Genomic DNA, 20575 nt, shown 5'->3' on the forward strand with positions numbered 1-20575 from the left:
TTGGTTTCGGGCGTTTGGCAGAAGCGGTACCAGGAGTTTTCGTCACAACCGCAGCTTACTCTCGATTCGAGTAGCTTCTTTTCATTACTAGATCAGCAACTAGATACCCAGTATACCCAACAATAAATATAATACATTGAAATCTCATTGTTCGTTCTTGCGTCCGCCATCACTCAGGTCATAGATCGTGTGATGATGGCTTGGCGTGTCCGTGCTCCTCCCGCAGCTTTCCAATCACCCGACCCAGTCATCAGCACAACATCACCCAATCATCGTTATTCATCAAGACAATCAAACTCAACAATGGCTGAGCATCCTTCTTTCACATTGGCAGGCTTGTGTAAGTGCTGCAGGGGGTCTGTGTATCCAGAAGCTAACTGAAAGATGCAGTGGCTGTCGGAGGAACCGCGGGTTTTCTCCGCACACGCTCAACACCCAGTCTTGTCGCTGGACTCGGATTAGGTGCTTCGTATGCTTTTGCAGGTTAGTACTCCAGCACATTTGCTTGTGATATCAGCTGACTTGCGATCGAAGGTTACCGCATCAAGCAGAATCAGGACTACGGTACTGAACTCGCGCTTGGCAACAGTATCATGCTGCTAGGTTCGGCTATTCCACGCATCATGAAGACGGGCGGACGCGCACCTGTACCGATCGCATTGGGTGCGACTGGTGCGTTGGCGACTTATTACTACCAGAAGAAGGTCCGCGAGTTTAGGTATGGCGTATGAGGAGGATCAAGGCTCCACCAAGCGAGGACTTGCATGAAGACGACGACCATGTACGATTACGCGGGACACCTTTCCTATCCTGCTTCACTTCTAAGTATCAACACTCCACTCCCGTCTTTTTCCACTGAGTACATCCTCGTCTGTGCCTTCTTCTCATCTTCAATGCTTTCCAACTGCGGAGTCTGCTGCGCAATCATCATCATACCGTCAAGCTCCACCCACGGACCCGGCGCCATCCAATACCGCAACGTTTGATACATGCCAAAACAGAAAGTAAGCAGCACAATCACGAGAATGGCGACCGCTGCCCACTCCCATTTCAGACGCGGACTAGATCCATATAGCTGCCACTGAATGGGGTAAGATGAGATTTTCTCCTCGGGTCGAGCAGGCAGAGACGACGGGAGAGGAGACCAGTACTTATTACTCGTGCTGAGAATGTTCTGCAACAGTACGCCAACGATAATAGACAGGCCCATGGCGTCAGAATTGACTACCGGATCAGCGGTCTGCAAATTACGGCTCATGAGCAGAAGTTGGGGTAGCAGTCCTGTCGAAGGGACCAAAGGCCCAAGTCTCGGAAGGATGTCGTGCGCCTGACCCCCCAATCGACGAGCAACATCCAAGTCGCTTGCAATTACTGGCTCGTACACGATGTTTTGATGCCATTCAACACCGTACCCATTGAAGCTGATATCGGGGCTCTCACTGTCAACAATCCACACACTGACTGCGTACTTCCCATGCCGAAACGTGCTGGAACACACGGTGCCAGTAAAGCCTAAGGAAGAGACTGGTCCAAGGCCGATCTTGATTACTGCTCCAGACGCGTCATTCTCAGCTGGCGGCTGAACATCGATCGATCCCTCCGGACTCGAGGAGACTGTTGGTGTGCAGACTGTGTTGAGCACTGGTAGCACTAGCGTCAAGTTGCCGGTCCAGCCAATAGATGAAGATGTTGGTTGATGTCTCGTCTTCTTGAGCCAGTCGTAGATATTCGTTATCTGCCCATCATCCGCTGATATCGTCTCGACTACTCCATTGGAACGACCGAAATCGGTATTGAGCGCAGTCCAGCGCTTCCATGGGTCTCCATCCAAACGGTAATCGTAGACATGTCGCCAACCTTTCTGACTTTCTCTAATCGTTGACACCATATGCGTTAAGCCAACAAAAGTAAGAGAAGCAGACATGCCAAGCGCCCAGTCCCATAGAGGGTAGCCTTCCCCTCCGATGTTTGATTGACCGATACCGACCATATTCCCCCAGTCCACATCTTGCAATAGCACTTTGGGGTACTCGATATGCATAATGTTTCGATCACCTGGCGTCGTTCCCCATTTCGCTTGCAAGTTAGGGTACCATCGCTTCTTCGGTATCGCAACAGTGTTGATAGCGAGACCTTGCAGCATAACCGAGATAGATACGCAAAGACAAAGAAACAAACGAGATACGCTTCTCCAACTCCATCTCCAACTCGACCTCCGGCCCCTTGTGATGAAGCTGGCAACAGTCATCCAAGGCTTTGTCAACTCATCCTTCAATCCAAAGTCATTGTACGTCGCACCGTGTCTATCGCCCACCACAGCAGGAGCTCGCGCCATCCACACTGTGATAAGAAAAGACGCCATGTACTCCAGAGAGCTCACCAGGATCACGTCCAGACTTTTATTGAAGAAGCCGAGGAAGGCTAGCTTGAGATCTGCGTCCACTTCTTCACCGAAGACACGACTGAGGCCTATGGAGATGTATGTGCGCGTGGCTCCGAGTGTGATTCCGGCAGTAATGATGCCAGTGGCGACGATGCGGATGATTATCATCCAGTAGTCGAAAAGCTTGAGTTGCGGTCGCGTTACGCTCGCAGGACGCCGTCTGGCTTCGAGGAATGCCGCATTGGCTTTAAGATATGTCGCGTTGGCAGCCGTGGCAACATCCTTTCTTCGTAAAGTCAGTACTGTTTACTCACAGCTACTAGATCATTACATGAGGATTGTCAAAACTGCTGCTGCGTAGTCGCGCATCCTGCGCGCTATTGTCTTTGTAGGGGCCTTTGAGGCCATGCTGTTGGCCTTTACACACGTCGAACTCGAAACATTTGGAATACGTCGGAAGGCTGTTCACCCGCAGTTGTAGTTGAAATGAGAAGGAGGTTCGTGGCCGACGCGTCTCTTACGTTACGCGAGCATGGGGCTGAAGGATCAATAGGGTGGAGACGTATGCGTGTTGGCCCCATGTATGATAGCCACAAGCTGCACGTATGCTCTTATCTGTGCGACCAGAACTGCGCTATTTCCACCAATCACGGACTGAAAGACGATATGGTCATTATACAATTCAGGCTACATCGAAAAGAAGGTGGAGGTGCTCGGTTCCGATAATCTACCAACTACAAGATGGATCAATGCTGAAGGCCTCCACATCGGACGCCATCTCCGAGAAGAATCCGTACTACCCCCAACAGATGTCAGTATCGATTTGCAGATTCGGGGCTCACGGCAGGGCGGACGAGAAAACACAGCATGGCGCTCACCCCAGGGGATGGATATATCAGAGTACCACCCTCATTCAGAGACTAGAGTAAACCTTTCGAAGCCGTATTGAGACGGCCGCTCTCACAAAGTGCTATCCAAATCCGTCCATAAGAAGGTGCTGTGTCTTTGGATTCTAGACAGCATACTCCTCAAAAAGGGGAAATAAAGGTTCTACCGTCGTTACCATACCGCGATGGATTGCACGTAGGACGAATACTGTAGAGATTCGAAGACCACGATGCCGTATGGACCAATACCGTACGGCTGTAACGAGACGATCAAAGAATTGTGCGCAGCAGAAACGCGTGGCAGAAGCCCAAGGAAACCCATGAAGCATCCTACGACTTGGAAGAAAAGTACATCGAATGAAAATCCACAACATTTGTGTCTACACTACCTAGATCGGAGCGACTGGGTAAATGATCTTGTATTCCGCCCAATACGGCTTAGTCGCGAGCGATTTATTAGATGATACATCATCTCTACTTAAACATCTGGGTTCTGGCGGAAAAAATCTTCCAAGCTGGTTTGCTTGACATTAGGAAATCGAGCAACATCCACTGGCTCAAAATCCCAGGACCGACTCGGAATATGGAACTGGTAACAGTACCATATATACTCGTACCACTCTTTCTTCTCGTACTTGGCTCTCGCATCGTCCAGTTTTGCCTTTACATCCTCGATCGTTCCTAAACAGTTGAGAGTAACATGCCCACGGCTACCCGTCGCCGCTTTGTACGCACTGGCAATGTCTTCCGGCGAGGCTTCAAAGCTCTGGACGCAAACGAAACCTCCTTTGGCCGCATCCGGAGCGGTTATTGCCTCAAGCGTGTAGTCGGCAATGTTGTCTGCGGTAGTGTAGCGCGTTTGGAAAGTCGACGGCCCGTAGAAATTGAACGTCTTCGATTTCGGGTCCCAATCGCGAGGGCTATTTCTGAAATACCACTCCACGATCGCGCCGGTAAACATGTAAATAGGCTTGATCGTCGAAGTCAACTCGGCCTGGTGAGCGAAAGCTTTAATTATGTCGTAGATCTCATGACTCCCAGGTGAGAGGTTCCAATCGTAGTTCCAGGAGCTGGCATGAAAAATCTGAATGTGCCCCAATGAGTCTAGTTCTCAACGTTGTGTTGTATATCCCACCTTAACATCGGCACGCTCAGCTGCTCGCAAAAGCAACAGTTGCGTTTCTAAGAACATTTCGGGTAAACCGGCCAAAGCGCAAATGACGGCATCGACGCCCGCAACGGCCTTATCCATTGCAGCGATATCGTGCAGGCCAACCATGGGCTCAAAGCCTTCGAGCTGATCTTGTACTTCCTTCGGAAGCTTCCTAGCACTGCGAGCTAGACCTCTGACTTTGTGTCCCCGAGCAATCGCAGCCTTCGCACAAGGGAGGCCGACAAGGCCGGTGATTCCAGCGATTAAGATAAGCATGTTGATTGAAGCGCGGCGATGATTCAGGAAGGTGGGTAGAGGCAGTTCGAACTGTTGGAAGGCTGTATTTGTTCCTTTCCACAGGATATGTCGACGACTAAATAGTCAGAATTGTTCCGAGATCGCTACGTCACACCCTCTCGCTCAATGCCTGAGCCCGAAGGCCGAGAGCCAAGAAGATACGCACTCTCACTAGTAGTCTGAAGTCGACAGCCAAGGAGATTTACTGTGTCTTGAAGCATTACCGAGGCGCCCGCTGTCTTTCAGAAATCTCGGCAGTGACTTCAAATCAGTTATGATTGGACATAGCAGGTGGTTTTTGTGTTCTATTCAATTATACATGTGTGACTACTATCAGACTTTTCTGCGTGTCGCTGGCCTTTACTGGTGTCGTGAGATCCTTAGCGAAGACGTTCTTCTTTGATGGGAAGGGATGGTTTGCTTGGACGTAGTCACTTTTATGTGAACACTACTCTGTAAAAGTATAGGTTTTGATGATTCACTATTCTAGCTACTAGTTATAAGACATCGTTTACCTCGAGGGTACATAATGAAATAAACGACTTGCTCCATTTCCTTGTCGGTAAATCTATGTAAAGTCGATACTCTAGCGTTTGGAAAGCGTTTGAAAAACCTAACAGTAGCCGCACGAAGCTCCATTTGCGCCAGATTCAGTCCAATACAGACTACTATCATCAACGATTGTTTTTGAGGAGTAAATGAGGGTAGATGGCATACCTCGAGCACCAGCACCAAATGGCATCCAGGCGTCTTTCATCTCTTTTGTAGGTGACTCCCATCTCGAAGGATCGAATCTAGTCTCATGTTATCTCCTGGTTCTCAATCGGGGTGTTGGAGCGTAACTTACGTCTCGGGATTGGGGTATATGCTTGCATCTCTATGCATACTGTATGACTGGGTCTGCACAACAGTACCGCCAGGCATCCAATACCCATCAACGTGAGCTCCGCTCTTTGGAACGTCCCTTGGTAAAGGGGCCGGCGCGGAACCAAAGACTCTCAAAGTCTCCTGGATGACTTGAGACAGGTACGGCAACGCCTTCAGTTCTTGGTCATTGTAGTCAACGGGCAAAGATTTAATTTCCTCAAGAAGTCTTGCCTTAATCGAATCATTTCGACAAACGGACCATGTGAGATAGGTCATAGTAACTGAAGTCGTCTCGCTTCCAGCTGTTATGTAAGCTTGCGCATTTGATATCATTTCAGCTTCGGGCATGCTCTCTCCGACTGCCTTGACAAGCTTTGTAAACAAGGTAGGTTTCGGATTCTGTGGTTCGGCTTCCATGGTATTCTTGTAGCGATGAATAGATTCTTCGGCGTAAGATACCATACGCTGTGTTGCTTTGTGAGCTTGAGAGAAGAATGGTAGCGGGACGTACGAAGCCAACTTTACGATGGAGGGGAAAGCTAAGCGAACGCTGTCGAAGGTGGCATTCGCACGAAGATCTTGCGTGTATTGGTTCTCCTAGTGATGTGTTAGCAATCTAGACCTGGTATCCAACAAGAAAGGTCTTCACCTTGCTTTGTTCCAGCATACGGAAACTGTCACCGAAGGTTAATTCTCCAATGACATCAGTTGTGAAAGATGTCCACCACTTTAAAACGTCTGCAGCACCATGTTTCTGCATCTCCAGGCCAATCTTTTCGACAGCTAGATCAGCTCGTGCTTTCACGACATGTTCTACATCCTTTAAGTTGGATTCTGAGAGCGGTGCAGATAGAAGGCGTCGGTTCCGGGAATGAAAATTAACATCCCGAGAACTGAAAACGTTGTGAGACCCGTTTCCACCTTTCAGTCGCTCATACAACTCTGATTTCAGAAAAGGGTCCTTGAAAGAGTGTATCTGTTTGGCCCCAGAGACGGAGGCAATGTCAACTTCGCGAGGACTAATGCGCACAACTTTGCCTAGAGTCACAAATAAGCTACAAATCCGTGGGCTTCGGATTTGATCTACAAACCGTATCTTTCGTGGAGTATGTTAATGTAAGCGGTTTGTTTTCCATAAAGCCAGTGGTAGTTAAAAACCGCCGATGTCCAGCGCGAATACCAGGGGCCAGGAACGTGTGAAAGAGGATCGTGCAAACCCTTAGCAATTGTCTAGATACTCTCCGTTAGAACAGTTGTCTACCTTCTCGATGGATAGTATCATACAATCGATAGGAAGATGATGCCAGCTATGAGAAGCCATGTAGTCGTGCTTAAAAGAAAAGGCATGGTTTGCCCGGTTTGGATCAACATCAGTGTGTGGAGCAACAAATCAACAAAAAAGATAGTTCAAGTACTAGATTTTGATTGTATGAGCTATCCCATTGTTATCTACCCCTCGCATCTACTTCAGTGTGCCTGTTGTGACGTAAAGCCCAAGTCGCAAAAGCCCGAATCGCGAAAGGCCAAGTCGCGAGAACCCCATTCTCGGGAAGCCAAGTCGCAAGAAGCCAAGTCGCGAGAGACCGAGTCGCGAAAGTTTATGTAGCGAAACCCCGAGTCGCGAAAGCGCCTGCCACTCCCTAGGCAGCCTTGAACCCTACAGCCACGAATGCTGCTCTCATATGGATTGCAGAAGACCTGCAGCTCGATGTTCTGAGAAAAACTGCAGGATGTTGGAAATCTAACTGACTTGATGTCATCACTCATTTTTGGCGCACTGGATTAGCGCGTTGCACATGATGGCTTTCCCTGCCCAAGTGAATCGATTCTACAACAAACATTTCGCTCATTCTCACTACAATCTACTGGATCAATTACAGATTATAAATTTTTGACTATGGCTCACAAACCTCCCTCCGCGGTGCTTGTGAGCAATCGTGCCCATTTGGTCTCCGGACACGATAGCCTGGCAGGATCCTGCAGCAACAGCTATCCCTGTTCTCAAAATATACCCCATACAGTCTATACAAAGTCTGTGATACTCTTACGTAGCTAATGCCTACCTGGCGGCCCCAAATTAAGGGAACCGAACCTCGACTTCAGCTTCTAATAACGGTAGTTTCAAACTTAATCTCAGTCTAACCTAACGGCGGCGAGATGACCTCGAGTGTTGTTAGAAGATATTCCAACAGCCAATCCACCAGTTACATATAGAATCCTCTCTGACTGCCAATAGCCAAATGCTACCGACGATGCAGATCCTAGGAAAGGAGAACTGGCCGCTATACGCTGGGTTTTGTTCGCAATGTCGACCTCGACGATCTCGTTAGGACCGTTTGTAGCTATCCAAGCGTGCGAACCCTGAGGAGAGATCGCAAAATCGTCGCCGTAGGTGATGTTTGTCGCAAGGATCTCGACCGCGCCAGTAGCACAGCCAGTTTCAAGAGATATCGGAATCCTAGCAAACAACCCTTGGTCTAGGCTTGTGAAGTATAGTGCTTCATCGTAAACGTGAATGCCGTTGATGCCAACACTTATACCCGTATCAAGGGGATCAAACTCTGGCTCTTCCAAGACGATGTTGTAGTCTCCGGTTTTGACGTCCAGCTTGTACACCGTACCGTTCGCCGAGTCGGAGATCAAAAGGTTGGATGTATCGTTCGTGGACAAAGTAGTCAAGCCGTTTAGTTGTCGTGCCGTACAAAACTCCTTGATCAGAGATGCTTTTACCTGGTGAGAGGCTTCTCCAGAAGGTGTAACGGTAGAGTTGCGTAGGTCGATCTCCCAGACCGCGTTCGAACAGGCGGTTCCAGTCAGGTTGGAGGAAACAACGTAAAACAAATCCGTCTGTAGCTCGGCGATACCTAGTATACCCGTAAAATTGGGTATTTCGGCAACAAGTACAGGCAAGTAGCTAGCATTGGGCGAAATTTGGTATAATAAGGAAGAGGCAACAGAAGTGACAAGGACTTCGCCAGTTTTTCGGATCGCAAGGTTTTCGAACGTAGGAACAGTCGGGACAACGTCAACGAGTGCAACATCGAAGTTTGGTTGGGTGTCAAACTTGTCTGTTGATAAACACGTTACGAATGTTCCTCCAAAGAGTAAAAAAGCCAGACTTTGCGATAACATAGCTGTGCAGACGTGAAGGAAGATAATTGCGAGTTCGGAATTTTCTGAGAATGAGCAGATGCGTGCATGTATATCAATGGTTCTGAACGTTCCGCGATACGTACCTAAGTAACATCTGGCAGGCCCATGTTGCAGTAGAATCACATTCGAATTTCTTTCCAGCTTCGGGGACACCTAAAGTCCGCTCGGAGTTAGAGTGTACGGTCAAGGTGATAGCTTTTTTTTTTTTACCACCGACTGCACGGGCAAGCCGATCGCTTTGAGCAAGCTATCCACTGCTGCCGAGACTATATGAGAATGGATATGGGTCTTTGGGTCCGCCGGAGTTGTGAACTTTGTAGGGCGACGGTCATTGGTTGACGCGAACGAGAGCGAGAGCGAGAGCGGTTCTCACAAGGACAAATGTTATGCAAGCGAACACTATTATGGCTAGTTGTTTGGTATCCTGGGCATCCGGCAAGCCCAAGTGGATAATTCTTGGCCATCCGCTGTGGGGATAGATCTTGGCGTATCTTCGATGACCAATGACGACAGGCCAGAGCTTCCAGCACTCACCTGGGCATCGTGCGACATTTCAAGCAGCTAGCTAGCATAGCATAGCACCTCTCAAAGTCACCCGGTCTTAGGATCGAAGTATCGCCGTTGTGCAAGTCAAGACTTTGCCTTACAGTCTGTCCGGTCTACCTTTGTAAAGCCAGCATTGCCATCTTGATCCCTAGTGTTCTTAGTTTCTAGAAGCATTGCATTCTTCACTAGCGATTTCGTGCCCTGCATACTCTATTCTGCTCCTTCCATGGTCTATGGATTGACTATGACACACGACTTGCCCCCTGAAACGATGTTTGGGTGGCTTGGTTTCGATCTACATTCGAGCAAGCAAAATTCTCTTTGCTGGTCGACGTAGCACGGCGATTGAACGGCAATTAGAAACGACTAAACTTCCGCCCAATGCTTCTGGAGTTAAGGCCAACTAGCTCCGCTTACTTGTAGAACTACCTTACACCAATCTGTTTTTTGTTTTTTTGTTTTGGAGTGAAGCCGAACCTGTGCTAACATATGATGCAGTCGAACTACCAGCGTCATTTGCAGTTTGGATTGTCAGCCCTGAGGCAGAATTCTTGAAGGGAGAGTTTGTCTGGTCGAACTGGGATGTTGAGGAGTTGAAAGCTAAGAAAGACCAGCTTATATCCTCGCAAGATCTTACGCTTGGTCTTCTAGGGTGGCCTTGGAGATGCGGTTGTATATTGCCAATGATATCGTACGCATACTTGATGCCTTTGCGCCGTCGTGTATTGAGATTTGTATGTTACCTTACGGGTATCTTATTTAGGCTTTATGCTACTATCATGATGAGCATCAAGATTCCACCATAGAACTGACCCGACTATCTTGTCTCCTTAGCGGAGTGATGTCTTGATCTAGCAACGACACAGTTGAACTCATTACCTGATCATCCGTATCGTGCGTCTTTTCGCCATCAAACCGGAAACTCACCATGATCTTACGGCTAGCAGCCGCCATCGTACTTGCTTCCATCAGCCCTTCCACCTGATCGCCACCCGTATCTTTGTCAGAAGGCTGTATCGGCAAAGCTTTAGCATCTCGTGGCGCGATATCCTGGCCGTAAAAAAGTAGTGGCAGGATGCTTTCTTTCCAAATCGGTATGCTGTGCCGATGTTGCCAATTTGTGATGATCGTCCACATGGAAAGGATGAATGTGACGAAGGTGAGGCCGATGGGAAGAAGGAGCCACTCTGTACGCATCGAAACGCAGATTTTCGTTTCCCATGCTATCCCCTGGACTAAGTCTGAGATTGAGGACTCAATTGTGGTACCTGCTGGGGTCGTGCTGCCGTATTGAAATCGAAATCTGTTGGTCATGGCATTTGCGATAGAATCGAAGATTTTCGTGACCGTTTTATGAGTTGTTTCATTCGAAACTAGCGATCGGAGTATTGAACCCACACCTACATTAGACATGTAAGAGTCGTAGTTCTCTCCCTGAGAAACCTCGTTTTTCATGCAAATCCGAAATTCGTCGCAGTAACCGTCGAAGATATCACCGTTCATCACTGTGGCGATCGCTTTAACAAACTTCGCATCTTGCCGATAGATGCACTGGTTGGGCCAAGTGACGTTGAAAGAGGTAGTGTTCCCTTTACCGAAGTCAAGTAGAGATAGATTCGTTGTCTTAATATCCTCAGGCAATTGATCCTCCATGTGGAAGGTATGTTCGCCTACTCGGCAGGGCGCCTTTATTGATGCATAGCCGGATTCGTTGTTCGAATGAGCGTTGAAGATTTCGAGATTCTCCTCAAAGTTGAAATGAGCAGTTGTGTTCTCATCCAAGTATGCACTGCGACTAGCTGAATCGATGCGCATTATCTCAGACTGCGTTTCTTCCTCGTGCAACTGGTTGTCTTTAATTATGCTAGTGTACGTACGCATGCACGGGTATAGACTGCAAACAGACGCAGTGTTGGGGTTACTGACGGAAGTCACGAGGGTTGCGTTGACATATGCCCATCTGGATGCCTCTCTGGCGCTGTCTGTTAGTAAGTGTTGCATCCAAATAAGGTCTGGGGTTGGTCTCATCATAGCCACAGAAGATTTGGGAGAGTCTATTGAGAAGTTGAACCCGTTAGGTAATGTAAGGTATTTCAACCAAGGATTGTCTGAAGTCGGTGTTTCTGCTTGAGTCATGAGGGACGCCACATCGGTACATATGTTGCACATTCCAACAGTCGAATGTGCAGTACGGTTATCGTCGTTGAAGGTTCTGTCCTGAGAGCGTCCAGAAATCAGATTACCGAAAGTACAATTTCCCGTGGGACATGTCATGTTGACCTGGTTCTCGATTCCGTTGGGTGATACGACACTCGATATGATTGCGGCAATAATTTCTGGCTGAGGGATGCTTGTTTCCGGGAAGTCTGTTCCACCTCCTGGTACCCAATGCGCGAAAGGAAGCGACGCGCTGATGTTCGAGCTAGGGAGCGAGCATGGTGCTATGCCGCTGGCCTGCTGAACGCAAGGCCCCACCAAGAATGACGTAAGTAATACAAGTGCCGCCGTAAGTGTTATATGGTCCTTGGACAAAACAGTCGGTACTAGAAGCATCGCGCCATATGCTCCTCGGCTACCGTAATCGAATTGCTGTAGATCCGCTAATGGTCTGGGTTCTTTGACGCTGTACCAGTCCCATTTCCTTTGCGATATTATTTGAGCGACAATAATCACAAGTAGAGCTCGAAGGATCGTTGACAGAAGCGCAAGAAGAGCGTTGAGGTTTAAGTTGTTACCCCAGTTCGGTACCGGCTTGCCATTGTAGAATGCTAAAACGCCCGAAATCGAGGCTATGAGGACAATTGCAAGAGCAACAGTAAGAGTTTCCAGGGCCCAGCTACGGAATATATGGTAAGACCGCATGATGTGGATAGGCAGAGGAATTAGGTAGGTAAGAAGTGGGGTCAGATGAGATATGGACGGAAGGCGCATTCAAAAAGCTGCGGGGAAACCATTGATCTACTGCAAAAACACTATGTGAGCTGACGTTGTCTCACATGTTTTGAAAGCTGGAGTGCAGGAAGCTGAGCTGCAGGAAGGCTGAACTACAGGACGGCTGAGTTACACCACTTTCAGAAAAGCAAAGTTAGAAGCTCTCATTCGCTGTGTATTCTCGCCCCCACGGAGTACGAACCAACCACAAATGTTTACCGAAACGTTGCAAAGCGTTCTCCTAACAATAGAAGGCGACGGAGAATGCATGTCGGATTACCTCTTCCACGCTTACTTCCTCTTGTCTTGCAGTCGACTCATTACATCTGGCATCTGCACTCTTGTACTTGATCCTGCTTAAAGAGCAAACACACTGTCTAACCCCGAATCCCTGTCGCAATTATTATCTTGAGGGCAATCATCTAAGATTACGGCGCCAACTTTCTCAAACCCGGCGGTGCTGGTGCCTTCCAATCACCATATAACTGCCACCTCAGCCGTCCCCAACGAAGTATAACCTTTTGATAATAGAAATCAGTATCTTCCATTTCGCTCTCTAACATATACGCTTCAACCACCGATTCCAGACCAGCAGCCCTACTGTACCCCAGAACCCCTAACTCCTTCATGCTGAGCTTGCCATATCTGAAGTTTATCGTGGTCTTGTCTTCTTCAAAGACAGCGTGGAGAAGCTTGCCGTACCCGTCGATCCAGAAGTCGCAATAAGAATTCATCTGATTGGAAAGAGCTGGGGCGAAGTTTGTGCTCGTTTTCAGTGACTCGGTATGCTCTTCGATTGTCTCTTGTATGACATCGGAGAGGAGGAGGAAGAGTTGTCGTTGTAGCTTTTTCATCGAGATTGTAGTGATTTGTTGGTGTGCGCAGGTACTTGGAGGCGGAGTGAGCATCAAACGGATGATGGATTCAGGATGGAAGTGTGGATAGGTTAAATAATGCATCAAGTGATTGATATTGACTCGGACAGCCGAGAGAGCAATCACCTCAGCAGGCGCGATCTCCAGCATGATGGTTTGTGCGTTGTGTTTTCTGAAGTCCTCGGCCATTGCATAGATATAACCACTGCCACGCCTGATCATGAAATCATTCACCTTCCTGAATTTTCCAAAATCTGTGATAGCTTGATCGCTAGTCAGCTTCAATGTGATGTTGTTCAAGCGTGTTGCAAGTCTCGCTAGATTGTACATGTCGAGCAAGCGTGTCTGGGAGAGACCGAAGTCGAAACCATGCATAGTGTGCGTAGTCAAGTTAATGGTAATTCCATCTGGGTTATGCATCAGCAATCCTGCGATGCGCTCTCGCACGTCTTCTGGTAGAATTTCGAACGAGTGGCGCTTCTTCTGCGCCTTCCATTGGACTGTTCTGCCTTCATCTGATGCACGGAACGGCCAGAGTACCCCTCCTCCAAGGTTCATACGTATACAACCCTGTCCCACTCGATCCGAACTCAACTCAACGTCGACCGAATGCATGAGGCGACGGGAAAAACAATACTTTCGGAGGTCGAGAACGTCTTGTACGGCAAGAGTTGCAAGCAAGTTGTTGAGTAGAATCGCTCCGTCAGTGGCCGCCGCCCTGAGAATCTCCTGACCGTCCAGCGTTCTGCCAGTGTTCTCGAATTTGATGACCTTGCTGAGATCGGGATGTTCCCATACGATACGTAATATAGGTAGCAAATCAACCAGCTCGTGATCACCGTGGCATCCGTACCACGCACACATGGCGTCGACATCAATGACAACTTTCGTGAGACGGAAGATTTGCGGTCCAATATTTGTCAGCCATTGACCAGCGTAGTTGATTTGGAGATATTCCTGGTGCTTGTGATTCGTGCCGATGTTGGTGTGACGTGTTAAAATCCTGGAGAAGACAAACGTGTTTCCGCCATACATGATCCCAGAGGCTTCCTGATATACTTGGCGGCAGGATAACAAGAGGCCGAGTCCCTGGTGCAAGTCAGGCCGAAACTCTTCGTCAGTTCCAATTTCAGCCTCATATGTGTCATAGTATTGCTGTAGGCCAAGGTAGTAATTCTCCAGGTCCCGACATGGCAGATGAAAAGCATCTGCATTATGAAGTAGAACTGAATCTTCGCGTTTGAACAGGCATCCGTACACCCGATTACGAATCTCCGAGGGTAGCGTAGTGAGAAACGACACCTCGAATGGGTGAGTAGGAGAGGGTCTAGCTTGAGTGTGCATAGCTTTGAAATTGATCGATTGATTGCAGTGTTGAAAGTACGATCGGTGGGTTGAGCGGCAATGGAAAGTTGGTAGGTGAGGCTTGATATACTATATAGGCAGGAACGAGCGCACGGACTGAGAGAGAGTGTGTGTGAATCCGCTCCCGAGATTGTGAATGATAACCAGCACTCGGTCCCTATAGTGTGACTGAAGCTCAAGTCCACCATCACGCAAGTGAGCCGATCCTCGAGCGACTTCACAGGAAAACTTACTCACAGCATCGTTTCTCCTATAGCCTCTCGCTGTCACATACGCGAACTATAGCAATGTTGCCGATGTCGCGCAATTTGCCGTCGCAAGCGATGCATCCTGTGGTTGCTGAATACAGCTCTCTGCCTCTTGAAGCAGCCAATAAATCTCTTTGGGCAACAGATCTTCGTGTTTGTCCAGCATCGTGCCTATAAAGTGCCTTACAAACGCATTCCCAATATGTGATCTAGGGCGTAAAGCGCGACGAAAGTAAAGCAGAAGTTGGAGCTCCACGAGATAGGTGTGAGGATACAAAGCGGAAGCTAGGTGGAGCTAACCGCAATAGCTAGATGACGAAAGCTGCTGACGCCGTCGTTGTAGAAAGAATATTAGCTTCACCAAACACTACGCGATAGATCCATGAGATTATCGAGAAGAAGTGCCAAACCCACGACAAGACCTCGGATGACGCGTTCGGAGGCGCATACAAGCACCAGATCTTCAGCACGAGGCCAGCGTCGTTTGCACATCTCAAGCGACTAGCATGTGAAGGGGCAAAGATGGTACGCGAATGGCGCGAAAGCGGAGAAACGACCGTATGTATCTTCACACGCGCAATGTAGATTTGATTCTGGGTGGCGCAGTTGCACAGCCACATGTCCGATGATTCGCCATGCTCTAGAGCTCTCCGTGGGCTATGCGACAGGCATTCTGACGTAACCTGCAAGCGCCGAAACTCGAGCAGGTTGCAGATGGACAGTCGACTCCCTGTCGCTTGCATTCCATAAAAAGGTTGCTGCTTCTGCACTCGCACACCAAAATAGAAGATACCCCCTCCTGCTTATACCCCTCGAGAGACGCCTAATTGCTCCTCTGTCTTTGTTCCCACCCACCAACCAAGCTCGATACCCCGCGAGACACATATCGCAAGCATGAGCGGCCATGGAGATCCTCGATTGCTCTACACGGTCGGAGGCATCAAGGCCTACCACATCCAGCAGGGAGAAGAGAGCCCCCTCACACCCTCAGGGCCGCAGACGCTCTCGCTGCTGATGGTCCCTACCAACTCGCCCTTTGCAGATCTCAGCAACACGCGCGGCCAGAACGAAGCGCCTGAAGAAGACTTCTACCTCCACTTGAACCTGCCTCCTGAGCTCGACCTCCCACTCCCCGCGACGACGCAGATCTACCACCAACCGCCGCGCAGCTACCTGATACCGCGATGGGACTTGGGCCCAGAGAGCGGCGCCTTCACACGCATTGAGTTCCCGCCAATTGGCAAGGGCTCGACTTCGGTCACGCAGGAGGACGTCGACACCTTCGAGACTATCTTGGCGCAGTGCACAGCCTTCCTCGAGCGTGCGCAAGCTCCTCAGCACGAGAAGGGCAAGGGTGACGTCAAGGCATACAACCCCCAGGACTACCGACCAGGCGAGGGTTACGTAGGCAGCGGCAACAATGGCGAGGTCGTTCTGGTCGACGAGGAGAATGGTAGCGTCGTCGGTGAGCTGGCTGAGGGTGCCATGATCCACGCCGACCCAGCACTGAAGCAGGGCTCCAAGAGTATGTTGTTTGAACCCTTTTTGCGCGTACGCATATCGCTCATGCTAACACAGGTAAAGATCCCGTTGAAATCGTCGTCTCCCCAGACGGCAAGCGCATCGACATCCGCCCGCTCGAAGAAGACTACCTCGAAATGGCCCGCCATCCCGCCTACAAAGACTCCGGCCTTGTACAGAATGCCGCCGCCGCATCTCGCCTCGTCGTCACCGGCTCCAGCTACATCAGTAACATGATGGTGTCTGGTGCGGAGAACTTTATCAGCAAGACCAAGCCCAACGAGAAGCCCATGGTCTTCAAGCCCGCGACCCACGAGCGCGTCCGCAAGATCAACACCCTTACAACCGGTGTCGCTGGCTACTCGGCCAAGACTGTAGGCCAGCTCACAAAGTACGCTCAGAACGCTGCGGCAGGAATGGCAGGCCACAAGAAGACACACGCCAAGAGCGTGAACCCAGATGGCACACCAAACACAAACTACAAACCCGGACTGCTGAACAAGAGCTTGATCGCCTTCTCCACAGTCGCAGACGGCATCTCGCACTCTGGCAAGCAACTCTTGACAAGCAGTGGTGCAGCCGCCTCTGCAGCTGTCGGTCACAAATACGGCGCCGAAGCAGGACAAATCACGACCAACCTCGCTGGCGGCGTCAAGAACGTCGGCCTGGTGTACATTGATGTAACTGGCGTGAGCAGGAAAGCCATTATCAAGTCTGTAGCCAAGGGCATGGTTGTTGGTAAAGTCAAGGATAAGAAGGGCAATGAGCAGACTGTTCTTGTTGGTGGAGGCGATGGCGGTACTGTCACGCCAGGCGACTTGGGCATGGGCGCATCCAACAATAATGCTCCTCCCAACCAGAGTGGTAGCGCAGCGCCTGGTGGTCAGGTGAGCTTTGGAGGCCCGCCGCCTAGCTATCGGACGGGTGTTGGTGAGAGCCTCGAGGGACAGCCGGCATACTACCCGCAGGAGAAGAGGTAGGGTCTGATTTCATGGCTTTATGATGGTATGAGGTATGAGATCATGATACGGGGCGACTGGCATCGCGCGTGTAGAGCATGCAGTGGTACTTTTCTTTCCTAGTCCGTCGTGCGCTATCGACTGTTTCTAGCGATGTACACTTCCAATGACAATTGTTTGCAAAACCATGTCATTCTCTCCCGCTTCTTCTCCTCCTCCTCCATTCCGACTAACTCTCTCACGACTCGCTCCATTGCTGTCCCGCGCCGAGAAACCCTCCGAGTTCTCGAGTCGAAATTACATTGTTACACCAGCGGCAACCTCGGCTGAAGAAAAAAAAAAGACGCGAACGAACCGTCAGCCCGTCAAGACTAATCACTAATATCAATTCAAAAGACGGGAAGTAGCTTCAACGCCTCAAACAACTAAGACGGCGAATCTCGTTCTCAACAGCGTCAAAGCGCCTTTTTTACGAAAGTCAACTCTGACTTCTCCTGGACGCCCGCGGGAAGCATGTGTTCCGGCGTTTCCCGGTAAAAACCTAGGCACGGAAGGGCGATGAAAGGGTCAAAGCAGTTTTGGAAAAGGAGAAAGCATGGGGAAGAAGCGTGTCGGCAAGTATGTGGTCTCCAATTGAGCAAAGTAGTCCAGGTCTGGTAAAGCTCCTTCCCCCTCCCCCCTCTTGAGAAGAAAAAAAACAACAGCGTGGACATGGGCGGGCATGACTGTAACGAAGGGGGCCGGGGCGAGTACTGTACTGTTGTCTATAGTAAGGGAGGGTATTGGTAAGTGGGGAGGGAGGAGGGAGGAGGCGCGCTGTTAAGGCTTGGGGATAGCGAATATAAGCGGATGATCCCGTCGGGATGCTGTATATGATCGTTTGAACTATTTATTCTGCGAGTCACCATGTGTCAAATGTGGGCTGTTGTTGCCTATATGGCGGGTAGAAAGTTGTATATGCGATCGGAAGATGCCGAAGTGATGGGTTGGAGGGGATAGTATAGTATAGGCAGATGGGGTGGCAGATGGGGTGGCAGATGGGGGGCGTGGCGATCATAACGCATCATATTAGTTATATCTCGGTGGTCTATCGCCTTTTGATCATAGTGAACAGAGGCTGTCGTGTCGATGGTTGGTGGGCGGTGATCACGACGCTGCACATCACTTGTATTCCGGTGGATTATGATGTGATGGCAGCTAGTATGATACACATATTACTTGACGGTTTGATATCAGAATTATCGAACACGGTAAGTAGCTGTAGGCGTCTGAGTCGTATTGCTCGCTGTCCACTTCTCTAGGGGGTAACGGCGCGAGTGTCATGATCTACCGCATTCACTGAGTCGGCAGTCTGCACGGGAAACTCACCGTTGTCTATATGATACGCTGGATATGCTATATGATGTTCGGCTGCCGAAGAGATGCGACTCACACGTGCCTATCAACACCTGCAGTGTTATGTTTCAAATTATATAGAGTCCGTGCTCCCCTCGACCCGCTTACCTTGACTCAACTCCTCTTAAACGTACTCACTGACATGCATATTGCCCAGCCGGGTTTGTAGGGGTAATTTGGGGCGTTCGAGATGCTAATTCTCCGATGCAATGCCGTTGAATGATCTGCGACACATGTATTCTAGGTCGTGTGGGCAAAGTAACGGTAATGCGCGTTGTCTTGGCGACGGTTCGGGGCTGTAGGCATATGTGGGTTAGGATGGACATGAGAGTGGGATGGTTGACCGATCGTTGAAATTGCAAAGGCTGGGGTGACGTAGGCTATGCTGCGACTGTTTTGTTTTCTCTTGATTGCTCCTTTTTTCCATGAGTGTGTGCTGGTGGTTGCGTATGGCGTATGTGGCGGGCGGGGGAAGACGGAACGGTGGGTGTGAGCGTATTGAAATTGTTATTTCGTGGTTGCGGACAGTACAGGCCGGGTAGGTAGCCTAAACATGAGGGAAGAAAGAAGTATAGAGCTGGAAGGCGGCCGGTTGGCACAACGTTGTTTTTCTTTCCTCTTTGTATGAAGGTGTGCTACACAATATTGGTTTTCTCGTATCCCGTATCCGCCATCCTGGATCCTGCTGTGACTTCAACGTTGCTCGTGGAGGCTGCCTTCCCTTGCAGACCGATAAACAGCAGCCGCGGATACCCACTTTACTGTACTACCTACATCAGGAACACCGATATGTACCAAACGTATGCACAACGGATAGGACTACTGAGAAAAGCATACAAAAGCACAATCGCAGCTTCCACCCGGCCCTACATCCGACAGTTATCGCACACGCGATATCACCCGTAGTCGCTGTCGTCGTCGTCGTCGTCGTCGTCGTCGTACACACTACGTAGCACATGACCCTCTAACCGCCTTCGCTACACCTGCATACCAGCCTCATTTTTCCACCGCTGATCGTGCATATCGCCGCACCGCGCATGCGACATTCGTCACACGTACATATGCTGCCCTGCCCAACGAGTGCAGTCCACGATCGAACAGTCGAGTAAGCATCGTACGTGTAGGTGAAGTTCGACAAGCGCTGTATGCGATGGTTCTGTTCCGCGGATATCATCGCGTGATGCTGAGGGTTGCATATGATGATAGATGAATGAGCACGTGGAGGGTAATTGGTGGTCGAACAACGCCGGCCGTTACGCCGAAAGTGTTTTTGTGGAGATGCTTCTCTACGGCGGGCTGCGATGCGATGCCTCGATCGTTGTAGATAACTGGGGAAACCACGGTCGAGTGGAGCAAAAGCGAGCTACTCATCCAGCAAGCCAGCAAGCAAGTCATCCCGCTGCCCAACGGACGGCAGCGAAAACAAACGGGTTCAGGTTTCTTATTTCAGCTCCGTGTGTGAGGCGTGTGGGCACGAGGCGACAGGGCGCGCCGTTGTTCGGGAAGTGGATGTCAGTTTGTATATAAGAGAAGCAAACATCGTGTTGTTTCCTTTTCCTTACCCCGTATCAAGTTACCTCGAAGAAACAAGAATACCTACTTTCTACCAATCGCAACACTTCTTCCACATCCACACATTCCTCTTCGAGACAAAGATCCACTTCAAATTACAGTCATGATCTTCGAAGCCCTCAGTATCCTCGTCATCGGTGGCTTGAAGCTCACAGCTGTTGGTCTGGCGTTCAAATGGATGGCTCGGTACTAGGGCGCACACGTCTTTACACTCTCTTCTGCCGAACAAACATGGAGGCGGGAAGTGAAGCAAGTAGTTTTGGCCGCTACAGGGAACCAGTTCCCGCGACCAGTCAGAAAGACAGGAGTTGTTTGGTGTGATTGCCCCGCTGTATGGTGTGAGGCGGGGTAGTTCGATAGACCACAAGGCAGGAGAGCGACAACGGAACGGGGCCGCGATTTACATCCCACAGACAACAACAT

The 20575-nt window shown here is 49.8% G+C and overlaps 8 protein-coding genes across 8 annotated transcripts; 2 read left to right on the forward strand and 6 right to left on the reverse strand.

The window, feature by feature from the left end:
- Positions 1 to 303: 303 nt before the first annotated feature.
- Positions 304 to 731, forward strand: AA0111_g10503 (hypothetical protein; the record flags this gene model as incomplete). The annotated part of the gene is made up of 3 exons (XM_028644260.1): positions 304 to 340; positions 391 to 483; positions 535 to 731. The coding sequence occupies 3 exons, from the start codon at positions 304 to 306 to the stop codon at positions 729 to 731; spliced, it is 327 nt and encodes a 108-aa protein (XP_028501903.1).
- A 74-nt stretch (positions 732 to 805) lies between these two features.
- AA0111_g10504 (hypothetical protein) lies at positions 806 to 2791 on the reverse strand (the record flags this gene model as incomplete). Its single annotated transcript, XM_028644261.1, has 2 exons — positions 806 to 2669; positions 2715 to 2791. The coding sequence occupies 2 exons, from the start codon at positions 2789 to 2791 to the stop codon at positions 806 to 808; spliced, it is 1941 nt and encodes a 646-aa protein (XP_028501893.1).
- Positions 2792 to 3748: 957 nt separating this feature from the next.
- AA0111_g10505 (hypothetical protein) lies at positions 3749 to 4699 on the reverse strand (the record flags this gene model as incomplete). Its single annotated transcript, XM_028644262.1, has 2 exons — positions 3749 to 4354; positions 4406 to 4699. 2 exons carry the CDS (start codon positions 4697 to 4699, stop codon positions 3749 to 3751), a joined length of 900 nt encoding a protein of 299 aa, XP_028501902.1.
- A 634-nt stretch (positions 4700 to 5333) lies between these two features.
- Positions 5334 to 6254, reverse strand: AA0111_g10506 (hypothetical protein; the record flags this gene model as incomplete). Its single annotated transcript, XM_028644263.1, has 3 exons — positions 5334 to 5514; positions 5568 to 6184; positions 6237 to 6254. 3 exons carry the CDS (start codon positions 6252 to 6254, stop codon positions 5334 to 5336), a joined length of 816 nt encoding a protein of 271 aa, XP_028501915.1.
- A 1466-nt stretch (positions 6255 to 7720) lies between these two features.
- Positions 7721 to 8719, reverse strand: AA0111_g10507 (hypothetical protein; the record flags this gene model as incomplete). Its single annotated transcript, XM_028644264.1, has 1 exon — positions 7721 to 8719. The coding sequence occupies one exon, from the start codon at positions 8717 to 8719 to the stop codon at positions 7721 to 7723; it is 999 nt and encodes a 332-aa protein (XP_028501901.1).
- A 1356-nt stretch (positions 8720 to 10075) lies between these two features.
- Positions 10076 to 12148, reverse strand: AA0111_g10508 (hypothetical protein; the record flags this gene model as incomplete). The annotated part of the gene is made up of 1 exon (XM_028644265.1): positions 10076 to 12148. One exon carries the CDS (start codon positions 12146 to 12148, stop codon positions 10076 to 10078), a length of 2073 nt encoding a protein of 690 aa, XP_028501912.1.
- A 497-nt stretch (positions 12149 to 12645) lies between these two features.
- On the reverse strand, positions 12646 to 14436 carry AA0111_g10509 (hypothetical protein; the record flags this gene model as incomplete). Its single annotated transcript, XM_028644266.1, has 1 exon — positions 12646 to 14436. The coding sequence occupies one exon, from the start codon at positions 14434 to 14436 to the stop codon at positions 12646 to 12648; it is 1791 nt and encodes a 596-aa protein (XP_028501900.1).
- A 1163-nt stretch (positions 14437 to 15599) lies between these two features.
- On the forward strand, positions 15600 to 17206 carry AA0111_g10510 (hypothetical protein; the record flags this gene model as incomplete). The annotated part of the gene is made up of 2 exons (XM_028644268.1): positions 15600 to 16230; positions 16290 to 17206. 2 exons carry the CDS (start codon positions 15600 to 15602, stop codon positions 17204 to 17206), a joined length of 1548 nt encoding a protein of 515 aa, XP_028501932.1.
- Positions 17207 to 20575: the final 3369 nt, after the last annotated feature.

This window comes from Alternaria arborescens, assembly GCF_004154835.1.
Source record: "Alternaria arborescens strain FERA 675 chromosome Unknown contig_36, whole genome shotgun sequence".
Classification (NCBI taxonomy): domain Eukaryota; kingdom Fungi; phylum Ascomycota; class Dothideomycetes; order Pleosporales; family Pleosporaceae; genus Alternaria; species Alternaria arborescens.